This window comes from Zingiber officinale, chromosome 7B (genome assembly GCF_018446385.1).
Source record: "Zingiber officinale cultivar Zhangliang chromosome 7B, Zo_v1.1, whole genome shotgun sequence".
NCBI lineage: Eukaryota > Viridiplantae > Streptophyta > Magnoliopsida > Zingiberales > Zingiberaceae > Zingiber > Zingiber officinale.
In genome coordinates, this window is record NC_055999.1 from 4,817,415 (window position 1) to 4,833,981 (window position 16,567).

General features: G+C 34.6%; 2 protein-coding genes across 2 annotated transcripts; both read left to right on the forward strand.

Moving 5' to 3' along the window:
• Positions 1 to 4,710: 4,710 nt before the first annotated feature.
• LOC122003523 (WAT1-related protein At4g30420-like) lies at positions 4,711 to 6,545 on the forward strand. Its single transcript, XM_042558630.1, has 6 exons — positions 4,711 to 5,079; positions 5,183 to 5,296; positions 5,379 to 5,601; positions 5,692 to 5,850; positions 5,966 to 6,117; positions 6,225 to 6,545. The coding sequence occupies exons 1-6, from the start codon at positions 4,838 to 4,840 to the stop codon at positions 6,394 to 6,396; spliced, it is 1,062 nt and encodes a 353-aa protein (XP_042414564.1). The 5' UTR covers positions 4,711 to 4,837; the 3' UTR covers positions 6,397 to 6,545.
• A 1,301-nt stretch (positions 6,546 to 7,846) lies between these two features.
• On the forward strand, positions 7,847 to 8,437 carry LOC122003524 (probable steroid-binding protein 3). Its single transcript, XM_042558631.1, has one exon. The coding sequence runs from the start codon at positions 7,882 to 7,884 to the stop codon at positions 8,182 to 8,184; it is 303 nt and encodes a 100-aa protein (XP_042414565.1). The 5' UTR covers positions 7,847 to 7,881; the 3' UTR covers positions 8,185 to 8,437.
• The last annotated feature ends 8,130 nt before the right edge of the window (positions 8,438 to 16,567 follow it).

Genomic DNA, 16,567 nt, shown 5'->3' on the forward strand with positions numbered 1-16,567 from the left:
ATAATTAAAATATCCTAATCTTCATTCTTTTAAACCTCTCTCACTGATCTTATCTGAAACCACTCACCATATAGGAGGGAGTTTATAATCTTTTTATAAACCTATCCTAAAATCTCTGGACCATGTTCATAAAAAATAATGGAGAGATCATTTTAAAAGACTTAGGGTTTTTTAAAAGAGTAAAGTTGTATGATAGTGGAAAAAAGTTTTTAAAATGAGTAAGGTTTTTATCTTTTTGAACTTTGATATGCCAATGATGTAATACAATATAAATCTTTGTAAGAGATGTACGACTACGGATGCATGCTCGTATGAATACGATCATTAAAAGGTTTATGATTGTTAGATTATATATTTATTTGTTTATACCTTTTAGGATAATTTGGACTTTTTCCTTTTTTTTATAGAGTTTAGGATTTCTTAACTTAACTATATAAGACCTTATATTCTGTATCAATTTTAAGATCTAATAATATGGTTAGTTTTTTTCTTTCTCTTAATTTCTACATGGTATCAGAGTGGTTCTCCTTCTTTGACCTAATTTTTTCTATCGCCCCATGTTATTGCTTTCTGTTGTCGTTGTCATCTCCTACTGCTGCTATTGATTTCGACGCCGACATCTATTTTCTATCCTACTGTTGTTGATTTCGGCGCCAACACTCTTTCTATCGATTTCAGTGCCGAAGCCCTATGTTGCCGATTTCGACACTGACATTCTTTTCTACTGATTTTGACACCGACACCCTGTGCTACTGATTTCTACATTTGACATCCTTTTCTTCCTCAAATTCTTTGTGTGACCACGGGTCATCCTAACATCAATTTTTGTCGATCATACAAATGTGTATCCTTACAGTTTGGTTATTCTGAGAATTAGTCGTTCTGTCATCATGCCTGATCATGTAGATGCTTCATGGAAATCTAATTCATATATATTTGAGCAGTTACAACAGTTCCTTGCTTCACAGCTCTCTGCCATGTTAGCTTCCTCTCATATAGGTTTGTCGTCGTCTGGTATTTCAAATATATCTTCATCCTTGTGGATTTTGGACTCTGGTGTCTTCCATCATATGTCATCCAATTTGTTATCTTTTATTTCTTTTTCTCCCAGTTCATCTATATTTATTGTGACTGCTAATGGTACTCTCATGTCATTAGTAGGTGTTGATTCAACTGTTACATCTTCTTTATCTTTTACTAATGTTTATTATATTTCGAATCTTACTTTAAATGTTGTTTCTGTTAGTCAATTATGTGAGTCTGGATATCTAGTCTCTTTTTCTTCATCTAATTGTTATGTTCAGGACCCGCAATCTCAAAGGCTGATTGGGACAGGCCATAAGCAAGAAGGACTCTATGTTTTAGATCAACTCAAATTACCGGAAGTTGTAGCTTCGAGTGTGGATTTATTGTCTTTTCATCTGAGTCGTTCATCTTCTAATTTTTATTTGTGGCACTCTCGCTTAGGTCATGTTTCAGCATCTCGTTTATAGTTTTTAGCCTCTACAGGAGCATTAGGACCTTTAAAAAGTTCCGATATTTCTTATTGTAGTGGTTGTAAACTGGCCAAATTTTTTGTCTTACCATTTTCTAAAAGTCTTTCTTTTTCTTCTGCTTCATTTGATCTATCCATTCTGATGTGTGGGGACCCTCTCCTATTCCTACAAAAGGGGGGGGGGTCAAGATATTATGTTTCATTTATTGATGATTGCACTCGTTACTCTTGGGTCTATCTTATGAAACATATGTCTGATTCTCTTACAATTTTTAATAACTTTAGAGCTCTTGTGAAAACTTAACATTCTAGTGTCATAAAGTATTTTCGTTGTGATTTGGGGAGTGAATACACTTCGAATCAATTTTCACATTTACTTACTTATGATGATACTATTCATCAAACCTCGTGTACAAATACTCCTGAACAAAATGACGTGGCTGAACGGAAACATAGACATCTTGTTGAAACAACCCGTTCATCTTTATTGTCTGTTAGTGTTCCTAGTGTCTTTTGGGGGGAAACAATCCTTACTGCTGCTCATGTCATTAATAGAATTCCAACCTCACACAATTCAGGTTTGTCACCTTTTGAAAAATTGTATGAGTATGCTATTGTCTATTCTCTTTGCGTATTCTTTGATGTATTTGTCCTTCGTCCACATGCAAAGCGTAATAAGTTAGCCTCTTGGTCTATTCTTTGTGTCTTTCTGGGTTATGGTGTTAGTCAAAAAGTATATCGTTGCTTTGCTCTCATTAGTCAAAAATTGTATGTCTCTCATCATGTTGTGTTTCTTGAAAATATTTCATTCTTTTCTATTTCGGCTAGTTTTCATAATATGACAAAGTCAGATATGCTTTGCATTGATCCTTTCAATACCGATACTGAGGAAGATTCACCCACAAATCCTACTAGTAGTTCAACTGAATCTCCACATGTTCCTCCTTCTGTCACTACCCAATTATCTCCTAAGGTTGCGGATGATCCTTCTCTCCACCGTCGCCACTTGTGTTCGTAAGTCTACTAAACTATCAGATTTTACTTACTCTTGTTATTCTCATTCTTTTGCTTCATTTGTTGCATCTATTCATTATCTTTCTGAGCCTGAATCCTATAGAGAAGCTGTTTGTAACCCACTTTAGTAGAGTGCTATGGCTGATGAACTAACTACTTTGCATCTGAGTCATACATGAGATTTGGTTCCATTGTCACCAGGAAAACATACTATTGGTTCTCATTGGATATATAAGATCAAAACTAAATCTGATGGATCTATCAAACGATATAAAGCTCGTCTTGTTGCAAAAGATTATTCTCAAGAGTATGAGATGGATTATGAAGAAACATTTGCTCCTGTTGTAAAAATAACAACTATTCGTACTTTGATTGTTGTTGCTTCTGTTTGTCGATGGAGAATATCCCAAATGGATGTCAAGAATACATTTTTAAATGGTGATCTTCATGAAGAAGTTTATATGATACCTCCTCCTGGTATTTCACACAAACCTGGTGAAGTTTGCAAGCTTCGTAAAGCACTTTATAGTCTTAACAAGCACCTCGTGCTTGGTTTGAGAAATTCTCTACAGTGATTACTTCGTTTAGTTTTCATCATAGTAATCATGATTCAGCATTGTTTGTCAGATGTACGAGTGCAGGTCGTATTCTTTTATCATTATATGTTGATGGCATGATTATTACTGGTGATGATTCTGATGGAATTGCTTCCTTGAAGTCTGAATTGACTCATTGTTTTGCTATGAAAGATTTGGATATACTACGCTACTTTCTGGGCATTGAGGTTGCTTATTCCCTGAAAAGTTATCTTTTATCTCAGTCAAAGTATATATCTAATCTATTTGAGCGTGCTTATCTAACTGATAATAGAGTTATTAATACTCCTATTGAGACTAATGCTCGATATTCTCCATCTGATAGCTCACCTTTGTCGGATCCTAGTTTGTACAGAATTATTGTTAGAAGCTTGGTTTATTTTATCGTGACTCGTCTAAATATTGTGTATGTTGTTCATGTGGTTAGTCAATTTATCGTTGCACCAACAACAGTTCATTGGGATGTTATTCTTCGTATTCTCAGGTATCTTCGGGGCACTCAATTTCAAAGTCTTTTATTTCCTTCTACTTCATCTCTTGAGCTGCGTGCATACTTTGATGCGGATTGGGCTGGTGATCCTACATATCACAAATCTACCACTGGTTTCTGTATTTTTCTTTGTGATTCCTTCATTTATTGAAGAGTAAAAAATAAGATGTTATTTCTAGATCTTCCACAGAAGTTGAGTATCGTGTCATGACCTTAACTACTTGTGAGATAGTTTGGTTGCGTTGGTTGCTTCCGGATATGAGTGTCTCTCTTTATCAACCTACTCCGTTATATTGTGATAATTAGAGTGTTATTCAAATTACACGCAATTCAGTTTTTCATGAGCGGACGAAACATATTGAAATTGATTGTCACATTATTCGTCACCATCTTCAGATTGGTACCATCACATTGCCTTTTGTTCTTTCAAAGCTACAGATTGCTGATATGTTTACCAAGACACATTCCGTTTCACGTTTTCATTTTTTATCTGACAAACTCTCAATACTTTTAACTGTAACATCGTGAGTTTGAGGGGAATATTAAATTATATATTTATTTGTTTATAACTTTTAAGATAATTTAAACTTTTTTCTTTCTTATAAAATTTAAAATTTCTTAACTTAACTATACAAAATTTTATAATCTGTATCAATTTAATATCTAATGATATATTTAATTTTTTTTTTCTTTTAATTTTTACAAAGACTACATGTGCCCTCAAGATTATATATAAATACGATCCTTTTAAAATCAGTTCGACGGTATCCACCTTTCGACAAGAATGAGAGAAAAAAAACAAGAATGATGCTATTCATCTTGCCAATTAATTAATAAGAGTGAGCAGTGTGGATTCTTGATATTCATTATTCTTCATAGCGCCAGCCTAAGTGAGCAAAGCGCACTATCTTCTTTTTTTCGTAGTTAATATTATTATCGATTATGCCCATCTAATCAGCAGCAATACCGTTCGATTCCAGATTTTTTTTTTTTAAAAAAAAAAGTGCAACCTTTGCATTCGACAAAGTGCTTAACTCGGAAGAGAATCAATTTTATATATTTGTTGCTTTGTAGCAGGTGCTGGCTGAAAAGATACTCTCATGTCTCCTACCACTTTCAGAGAGAGAAGAAGCACACCTATGAGAAAAGAGCCTTCAATCATCAAGTCACTTTTGTAACTCTAGATCTATATATGCACATCAAATCCGTCTATACTCAATTCTCTTCTCCCAGTTAGTTAAGATGAGTGAGGAGTACAAGCCTGCGTTGGCCATGGTGGCTGTGCAGTTCAACTATGCCGCCATGGCTCTCTTAGCGAAGGCAGCCTTCACTAAGGGCATGAGCCCCATGGTGTTCGTGGTCTACAGGCAAGCTATTGCCAGCCTCGTCCTCGCTCCCATAAGCTTTGTTGCAACGAGGAGTAGAGGTCAGTTCGGAATGGGAGTGAGAGCCTTTGGATTCGTCTTCCTTGTTTCACTTGTGAGGTACTCATATTTACAATCAATATTCACAGATTGGAGAAATCTAGTTAAATCAATTAGAATGTTGATTTTTTTTCCCTTTTATGTGTGTGTGTAAATGAACCAGTGCTCTCAGCCAATTATTGTACTACCAAGGGTTGGAATTTGCTTCTTCTTCAATGGCCACAGCAATGAACAATCTCACCCCATCAATCACCTTTGTGATGGCTGCCTCTCTTGGGTAATGTTTAACTACCTGATGATGATTTATGATTTTCTCCACAATTTCCCTTTTGTTCTTATTATATGTTCTCTGCCTGCAGATTGGAGAAGGTAGAATTGAGGAGCATGAGAAGCATGGCAAAAGTTCTTGGGACACTCATCTGTGTTGCAGGAGCAATCACCATGGCTTTCTTCAAAGGTCCAAGGCTTCTGGCAATGGAGCTTTGCCACATGATGCTTCAGTCAGCGAGTAACAACTGGATCATTGGGTCACTCTTCCTCATTGGAAGCAGCATTTGCTGGTCTGGTTGGCTGATCATGCAGGTGCTTAAGTTTTCCTCAATCTATAGATATATATAATCCTGCTAACTAAATGATCATAGTTCGAATTCTGAAGTGACAAAAGAAATGCAGGGATCAATATGCGAGAACTATTTAGATCCATTGTCTTTGTCGACTTGGATGTGCTGCATATCGACCATCCAGTCTGCTATCTTCACATTTCTCTTACAACCAAGCTTGAGTGCATGGAAGATGACTTCACTGATTGAGCTCTTTAGTTGCTTATTTGCCGTGAGAGCTATAACTATTTCTTCTCTTCTGCATCAGTTCCTTTTAGTCATTGCTAATTTTATAATCTTAAAATTCTAAACATGAAATCACCTGACTACGAGTAATTCATGTCCAGGGAATTTTTGGTTCTGCTGTCACTTATTATCTGCAGTCATGGTGCATATCTGTGAAAGGCCCACTCTTTTCTGCACTCTTCAATCCTCTTTGCACTGTCATCACCACAATCGTAGCTTGCATCTTCCTTCATGAACAACTCCATCTTGGAAGGTATGTAAAGTACAAAATGTTTGTCACAATCTTTTCTCTACTTGTTATCAGACTTTTCTTTCTCCTCAAAAGATGAAGTTAATCAGATTCTATTTTCCTTGCTGTAGCTTGATCGGTGCAGTTACAGTTGTGAGTGGGCTTTACCTAGTGTTATGGAGCAAAGCCGAGGACTATGAAATCAAGAGCAGGATACCTCAAATTGCTGCTTATGACAAAATAACAGTTGCGGTGGAAGCAAAGGTGGAGGATGATTTGAGGAAACCATTGATAGAGGGATGACTGGAAGAAGCTTTGGAGAAGTAGAATAAAAATTAGCAAGAATCAAGTTAGTTGTTTACTTGCATTGTGGTGGTTGTGAGTTTTCTCATCAATCGAGTGTTTTGGGTGTTTGTTTTGGGTGTTATGATATGGAAAGAACTTTAGATTAATTTAAGCATACTTAGTAGGAATGCCTCTAAAAGATTAGTCGGGCGAAGTCTATATAACTAGATTATATTTAAAAAAATAAGGAATTTAAATATAGCTTCAAACAAATGATTAAAGAGATAATATATAAAGATTAAGATTCTCTTATACGAATGATGAATCGTGCTTGCCATAGTCATGATTAGATTAATATTGGGATTAATTAATATCGGTTTGTGCAACTGTAATTCTGTAAAGGGACTTCACGTGATTTCGCATAAAAGAATATTATGTTAGTAATACTTATCTGTATTATTTGATATGAAAAATAGAAAATATGTTGTTCCACTTAGGTAAATTTTATTCTGATCGGTCTGATATATATAGATCTTGTTTTCATATGAGTCAATTTAGTTTAGTACAATCCAGATCTTAGATTTGTACCCCTTACACATTCACACGTAAGAGAGAGTCTCTCCCCGTACATTTGTTCATATCATCAATGCAACTAAATCAATATAAATTAACCAATATACCTTGAAACTCCTAATGTGAGATTAAAATCTTATTCATAATGAAATTTTTTACCCCCTTCACCTCTTCTTCATTCACATATATCTAACAAAATCAATATATAATCTCATAAAATAATATAATATATTTTATATTAAACTAAGGCATATAAATAAATATATATTTGAATAATCAATATATTTAGTATCGAGATTAAATTTAAAATGCTTATATATGTGTATTAATTAAACATGTAAAAGCAATATGACATTAATTTTTATAGCATCTGAATTAGTATACAATAAATACCGGATCAAAATAAAAAAAACTTTACTCATCTCTTTCCTATCTAACAAAACTTCCCAACAACTTTATAAGTCTCTTTTTTTTTATTTATATTTTACATTATATATTTTTTTTATAAATATATATTTCATATATTATTATTTAGATTTAATATGTATTTTATGTTATTATGTTGAACAATGATTAATTTTTATATTTTATTGATTTTATTTTTTTAAAAAATATTATTAACAAATTATAAAATAATTATAATTTTTTTAAAAATTATAAAACAAAAAGGCGTGAAGTCAACAATTTATTTATTTGAATCTTTATAATAAAAAATTTAACATTTAGCTCAACCAATTTATTTATTTACGTGCAAATACTCAATTAAACTTTTATTAAATCTTTATCTAAATATATTTAATAACTTTAAAAAAAATCAAGGCGTGAAGTCATTTATGGGTAATAATAATAATAATAATAAATAAATAAATAAATAATATCTTCTTTCTTTACTCATTCGATCGGCCCTCATTTCTCATCTGGGACGCCGCAATGGAGCTCACGCTGCAGCAACTTAGGGGTTTCGACGGCTCCGACGACAGCAAGCCCGTCTACGTGGCGATTCGGGGTACGATCTACGACGTCTCCTCCGGCAAGGGATTCTACGGCCCCGGCTGTTCCTACGCCGTCTTCGCTGGCCGCGAGACCTCCCGTGCCCTCGCCAAGATGAGCAAGGAGGAGGGCGACATCTGTGGGAACCTGGAAGGCCTCTCCGAAAAGGAGCTCGGCGTCCTCGCTGACTGGGAGAAAAAGTTCCAAGCTAAGTATCCGGTCGTCGGTCGCCTCGCGTCCTAGGATCCGACCATACCCTTCTTCCCCGGTTTAATCCCTCGGTCTCATCGTTAAATCTTGGGCTTTTATGTTCTTTACTAGTTCTATCTGTGTGATTTCCATGATCTAATTAACGGTATCCTCTATGATGTTGTCGGAAGTTTGGATTGCCCTTTTCTACTCTCTATTCCGTGTAAAAACTAAATAAACCATCTCTATGCTTTTGCATGATTGTTGGAGAATTTTATTCGAATATGAATTGGGGAAATTGCTAATATAGTTAGGCATTTTGATTCCTGCTAGAAGTTAGGCCGTTTACTGAGTCTATTTGAGTATCAAGAGAGTAGATCCTTATGATAATTGTGGGTTGATCAATTTGCTTGCTCTGTGAATTTAAATTAGTAAAGCTTGTTTGCTTAATTCTCTGTGTGCTGCTTTGTTGCTTCAGCCCTTGTTTGTATTTGTGATTTTGTGTGCTCCGGAAATAAGTTGGAACTTGATTTTTCATGTCTAATTTAGCTAGATTCTATAACTCTTTTTTGATGCTCTATGATGGAACCAGAATCTGGTTGTTGCTCTAAGCCATTTCTGCAAGTAGATTTTCCTGAATTTGCTATTAATTAAGCAAATGCTATATGTAGATCTGCAAGTCTTCGATTTTTAGATTAATTTAAATAGTGTTATGCTGATTTACTAAAGAAATTTTAGATTGAAAATGCGGACCTGTCTATTAAACTTTTACAAATCTCTCATAATTTGTGCATTACCTGAGTGAGTAGATGAAGAATGTGTGATCTTGATAACCATTGTTAGCTTCACCTCTTTAATTCCATAAATCAGAGACATTTGAGTGCGGTGTTTAGTGGGTTGTGTTTGATTCTCAAGACAGAATAACTTGTGGGTTGTGTTTAACAAGAAAGGAAAAAGGAAAAGGGGGAAAGAAATATTCTACGTTAGAATTCTTATCTTGATTTTGAGTTAGACATGATGTTAGGTTAATTTCAGGTGTTAGTTACTCTAAAGAGAAACTTAATTCCACCAGTCCAACTGTTTGATAGGTGCCCTCTACTATTTTTATTATTATTATTTTTTATTAGCGGGCATAAGGGACTAATTTTGGAGAGGACTATTTCAGCCCATGAAAATTTTTTACCAGTTATCAGGATAAATCTAAAATGCTCATAACAAATGCCCCAACAGTTTAACTCCTTAAGTTCATCATTTCTCTTGTAGTGTGTAATAATTAGGAATTGAATTCCGAGTACTTAGGCGGAGGATGCTCGGTCGCTACATCATTTGACCTCTACTATATAGTATGGAGCTACATCATATGCTCTACTATATAGTATGGAGGAACATTGAGTTCTAATTATTACTTTATATAATTGTGACGTGATTGAGCAAAGAATGAGTAGAAACTTGAGTGCTAGTGCGACTCAATCCACTTTCATTAATTATTATAGTTTACAAATCAAACATGCAGCCTAAGATTATTGACAAAGGAGAGATGACTGGTTGACCTTTGAGAAAAGCGTAACATTACTTTTCTAGATTTCCAGCTTCTATTCAGAAAAATTTGAAAGGTTTCAACGAAACTGACAGGTGCTATATTTTTGTTGGCCTAATATTAGTTAATAAATAATTTTATTTTTTATCTTAAAAAATTAAGTTAGATAAAGTTGAATTTGTTCATCAAGAAGATATCAAGTTGGTCCCCTTTCCCTCTCTGTTGTGCTCGGCCCATAAACATTATTTAGAAGAAAAAATAGGGAAAACATATATAATACCTGAGTTAATCTTCAAGTCATCTCTTACATTGATATGAGATGATCCAACCTAACTTTATCTAACCTAGTTTTTTTTTAATAAAATTATTTATTAATTAATGTACCACAGAAATATTCTAATAATATATCCCAATTTTTTATCATTTAAAATGTCTTGTAGAGTTAAAACTTAGGCGCCTGGATTGAATCCAGGCACCTGGACACTCTATAGACGAGGCACCTGGATTCAATCCAGGTGCCTTGTTTACATTTTTTTTATATATTTTTTCTATTTTTTTAATTCATATTTCCTTAAATATAAATCTCAAATACATTACTATACCCCGTAAACACTTATCTTAGAGGCAAAATCTTAAAAAAAAAAAAAAATTAGCTTGAATATTATAACCTAATTGGAAAGATTGAACCCTGAACATTATAACCTAGTTGGGAAGCTAACCCCAAGGGTAAAGAGTTAACAAACAAGCATATCAATCCAGACGTCTGGATCAAATTTAGATGCCTAGACTGAGGTTTAGACGCCTGAATTCAATCCAGACGTCCTAAGCTTGGACGGTCATGTGTGGGTTGTACACACACATTGTACATTCATGGACGACTAAATGTAAATCTGGGAACCTGGATGGGCTTCCAGGTGGTCAGATTTATAATCAATCATCTCTATATATATATATAGGAAATTTACCTTGTACATCCTTACGCTGTACATTTATGGGTGACTGAGTGTAAATCCGGACACCTGGATGGGCTTCTAGGTGTCCGGATTTACAATCAATCGTCTATGAGTGTGCAGGGTAATGACGTGCAGACTATTAATTTCATATATATATGTTGCATGTTATCTCATGTGTGACATTTTTCTTATATACTTTTTCTTCACTATAAAAAATATGTAGCTTTAGCGATCGAAAAATCGGTCAGCAATCGATCACTAAATAGATTTAGCGGCCAATTAGCAATTGAAACAAAATGTCAATGATTTTTCTATCAGAGAACGTTTATCGATTGAATTAAGCTTCGATCGCTAAATATTAGCGACCGAATAAGTATTGGTCACTCATATTTTAGCCACCGAAATGATATTTCAGTGGCAACTCGGTAAATGGAAAAATTTTTGTTTCATCGTTTAGTGACTAAAATTTAATTTTAATTGCTAAATTTAGCGACCGAAATTAAACTTCAGAGTCTAATTTTAGCGACTGAATTAAACTTCATTTCTTTTCCTTATTTTTATCTTGTTTGCATTAAAAATATCCAAACTTAAAAACCAACAAATAGCATCTCATAAACTTCACAACTAGTATCCAAACTTCACGACCAATAAACAAATATACATCACATTCAATATCCAAACTTTACAACTAACAAACAAATATCCAAACTTCACAACCAACAAACACGGTACAAACAATATTATAAACTTCAACATCAAACCTAAATCATATCACAAACAATATCTACACAATACAAATATCAAATCATAAAGTATACTATACAAATCGTATCCATAATACAGATGTCGACATCAAACCTTTAATTCACGATACAACCATATTCAAATGTTTATGACAAACATGCCAACATGCTAAAAAATATAATATCAACATTTATCGTCAAATCCTTCATCAAGTAGAATATGAACATAATATCAGAATGATGCACAAACAATAAAGTGTATCAAAATACATATCTTAACTTTAAAATATAGTATCAAATCATGTCACAATCATATAATATCACACTAAAGTGCATAAGTCAATCCTGCATCACACAGGATATAGAACCAATAGTATCAGAATTGTATATACTATGAAAAATAATCGAACAAATTTTATTTTAAAACACGAAAACTAACCTTAGAATTGATAAATACAGAATATTTAAATGAAGTTGAAGATCAACACATTTTATTTCAGACAAGTAGTTATAAAATGCTCAATATAAATCAAAACTAAATCCGAAATGATTCTTCCAAAACAAATTTTAATGTTTAATTACTCAGTTAAATAGTTAAATACAAAAATGAAGATGAAGGTCAACACACCTTAGAATTTCTATTTATTAGGAGGATTTGCATCTTGAGTCTCTTGTGAGTTGAAATGATGTGGTATTAAAAAAGTAGGACTTATTACTGAATAGCGATCAAAGAATTCTCGTATTTGTTGCTTAACTATCATCCTTACCCGATCATTCATTTATCGCCCAAACTGCTCTATTGCCAACCTGACCTGATCAGCCATCGATCGCTTAGGCTGCTCTGTTGCATATCTGAGCCAATCATTTATCGACACCTCTACTACTGCGACCCGATCCTTCAATGCTTGATTTTCTAGGCATAATTCTTGTATACCAGTGGATGAAGACCTAGGTCGACCTCTGACCCTAGGAGTCATCTCACGATCATATACAACCCATGCATGAGAGCCAAGGCTTTATAGGGTGTTCTTTTTGTAGGTCGCTGGTTGACCGGCAAGAGAGGGGTGAATTACTTGAAATTACAAGCAAACCCTTTCTCGATCTTTGAACTAAGTTAGGCAAACACTTGTTTACAAACTGAAAGTAAATGCATAAAATAAAGATGGAGGCAAGATCTACTTGGTCTACAATCAGAGGATTGCTAGTCCAAGGTAAATGTGGATTACTAAAATATCTTTCTTCAAAGGACGGAGTAGTCTTTTACAATGTTAAAAGCGTAAAAAAGGTAAAGAACAGAACTATAAATTGAAGCACAAAATTTATTTACAAGTGTTGTTCTAAACTACTGACACTAGAGCTCTATTTATAATTTGCTGGTCGAATTTGATCGTTTGCTGATGTGGCAGCTCAGGTCGCTTGGAAGAGGCCCAGACGCCTAAGTGTGGATAAAACTTTATCCACGTTGTAACGGCTCAGCAAAGATAAAATTTATCTGGTCCGGGCGCCTGGATTAGTTCCGGGCGCCTGAACACCTGCGCTCATACAAGCTCTTGTTGGGGTTGCATGGTTGCAAACATAGTCCCACATTGAAAACACATGGAAAAAGAGCATGTGTTTATAAAAGAAAGATATCTCCATTGGTATGAAGCATTTTGGATAAAGCCCAAGAGCAAAACCATGAGGGCTTAGGCCCAAAGTGGACAATATCATGTCATTGTGGAGATATCTAAATTCTTTTCGATCCAACAATTGGTGTCAGAGTCTGGACTGCCAGAAGGTTTAACCGCCGACTGTGCACAAGAGCTATGATTTGATTGAGCCATGTGGATACAATATTGACCTCGAACAAAGAAAGTGAGGGCTCCTATGTTCGGATCAAGAGGACCAGACACCAGGCAGGAAGTCCTAGTTGTGGCTAGGCAAGGAAGTCCTAGTAGGTCGGGTGGATCGAGGGGTAGGAAGACTTGGTGGGTCAAGGATCGAACGTAGGAAGCCTGTGGTCCTTTGTCTGAGGGGGGAATTGTTGGGGTTGCAAGGTTGCAAACATAGTCCCACATTGAAAACACATGGAAAAAGATCATGAGTTTATAAGAGAAAGATATCTCCATTGGTATGAGACCTTTTGGATAAAGTCCAAGAGCAAAACCATGAGGGCTTAGGCCCAAAGTGGACAATATTATGTCATTGTGGAGATATCTAAATTCTTTTCGATCCAACAACACCCTCAGCTGCCCAGGGCGATCCGAGCGTCCGGACAGTACAAGCGCCTAGACAGTCAGCAGCTTGTTCACTGTCCATTTCTCCTCCGTTCCGGCTCCATTCGCTTGGGTGATTTCAGTCATCCAAAATAAGGCTCGCCAATTTGACTTGGTTGATCATATCAAAATCACAACGAGGTATTTACAATCTCTCCTTTTTTGATGTGAATCAATTCAAGTTAAGTTAGGGTAAAATAAAATATTAAAATAAATGAATATGTAATTTTAAAACATTAAATATAAATATGCAAATTATAATCAAAATCACAACGAGGTATTTACAATGTCTCCCTTTTTGATGTGGATCAACCCAAATTAAGTTAAGGTAAAACAAAATATTAAAATAAATGAATATGCAATTTTAAAGCATTAAATATAAATATGCAAATTATAATGCATCTCATCCTATAATTCTGCTCCTTTGATCACATTAGAAATAGGATTTTTTTTAAAAAAAAATTAAGAAAGCATTTGATTTATATTTTCCACGTTATTTTCTATTTTCATTCTCTTAGATAGAAAATAAAAAATACATTTGATTTACATTTTTTACGTTCGTTTTATAAAAGTATACCATAAACTTCTATGAGCTAAACATGCATATAGTTATATCATAAACTCAATTACATTATTAAAACATATTGAAATTTTATCACTAGCACTCAAACTTAGACTGAAATACAGTATATGTGAAATACAGTATCACTGAAATAGAAGATAGCATAGGGATGGAAATAAGCGCTCAAAAAATATAGTATACCTGAAAATATTATGTAAATATACTGAGCTATTTAAATATATATGTACACATTAAAATCAACATTTAAAGTATTGTACAAATATATGTTGTCATCAATGACTAAGTTGATTTATTATTTTCTTTATTCTTAATTTTTAATTTAAAGGATACTCCTAATCTATTTTTTAATTATCCTATTCAAATTAATATCTTTCAATTAATCACCTAAGGAATACTTTAATTACTCAGTTAACCATTAATTAATGTGCACTCAAATTTGATTGTTTTTTTAACTTTATGAAAATCTAATCAAATTCAACAATTCCACTAGCAGAATGATTGGGCTGGTAAATAGTTACTCGAATTTGATGATTAGCCATGGATATTCGATAGCAATCAAGCAAAAAGTTGGAGTCGAGCCATGCTTGAGGCAATGAATTAAAAGAATCTATCCCAGCACATCATAAAAAAGAATAAGTATTTCTTCTGCTCAAGCATTCCTTGAATCATATAACAACTACGATTAGATAAGTTTAATGTAGTCAAAAAAATCATTAATTATGAAGGTAATAGTCACAACAAAGCTAATCCATAGCCAGTCAAGCCATGTATGGCCAAGCCATGCACGACCAGCCCAAATGAGGTCGCCCAAGCTGAGGCCATCTTTGGCTGCGGCCAGGATTGAGACCCGCGAGTTTGGCTAGCGGTCGGCCCAACTGAGGCCATCCTTGGGTGCGGCTAGGGTTGAGGCTGCGAGCTTGGCCGCGGCCGCCCAAGCTCGCGACCAACCTCGTTGCTAGGGCCGAGGCATGCCAGCCACGCGGCCTCAGGTGGTGGCAAGGAGAGGAGACAAGATCGGCGACAAAATAGAGAAGGGATCAAAAGTAGAGAAGGTTACCGTCGCCGAAGAGGAGCTCACACCGGAGGAGATCACATCATCGTTGGAGAGGATAGGAGAGCAGATAGGAGGGGAAGATCGGGATCGGCGGAGGGAGAGAGGGAGTGAGCATGTGATTAGGGTTTTGGCGGAGGAGTCAACGTTTTTGGGAATTAGAACAGCGACCAAATTAAATTTCAACCGCTAAATTAGTGACCAAATTTAATTTTGGTTGCGATCGAATTTAAATTAGCCCCTAATTTAATCCTAAAATTTCCACTTTCCACCCCACCATCTTAAATCCTAAATTTGGGGCCTATATTGAATGTGTATGGTCGGATCCTAAATTTGGGAACTTATCTCTCATAATTTGTGCATTACCTGAGTGAGTAGATGAAGAATGTGTGATCTTGATAACCATTGTTAGCTTCACCTCTTTAATTCCATAAATCAGGGGCATCTGATTGCGGTGTTTAGTGGGTTGTGTTTGATACTCAAGATAGAATAATTTGTGGGTTGTGTTTAACAAAAAGGAGAAGTATATTAGAATTCTTATTTTGATTTTGAGTTAGACATGGGTAAAAAAGATGATTTGTTCATCTCTAATATCTTCATCAATACAGAGAAGATAAATCATGAATGATTACTAACCATTAGTACAGATGACTAAAATATAGGTATAGACATGCTAGGATACTCTAAATTTTAATATCAAAATCTCATATAATAATATCCTATACCTCAACTACTGTATCATCATGAGGAGGTCACATAGGTGACCTCTACTAGATAAGACGGAGGAACATTAAATTCTAATTATTACTTTATATATTTGTGACGTGGTTGAGCAAAGAAGAGTAGAAACTTTGAGTGCTAGTGCGACTCAATCCACCTTCATTAATTATTATAGTTTACAAATCATGAAATCAAACATGAAGCCTAAGATTATTGACAAAGGAGAGATGACTGGTTGACCTTTGAGAAAAGCCTAACATTACTTTTCTAGATTTCCAGCTCCTACTAAGAAAATTTTGGAAGGCTTCAACGAAACTGACAGGTGCTGTATTTTTGTTGACCTAAGTTTAGTTAATAAATAATTTTATTTTTTTATCTAAAAAATTAAGTTAGATAAAGTTGTTCATTAAGAAGAGATCAACTAATTGGTTCCCTTTCCCTCTTTATTGTGCTCGGCTTAGAAACATTATTTAGAAGAAAAAGTAGGAAAAAATATAATACCTCAGTTAATCTTCAAGTCATCTCTTACATTGATATGAGATGATCCAACCTAACTTTATTTTACTCAGTTTTTTTTTTTTGATAAAATTATTTA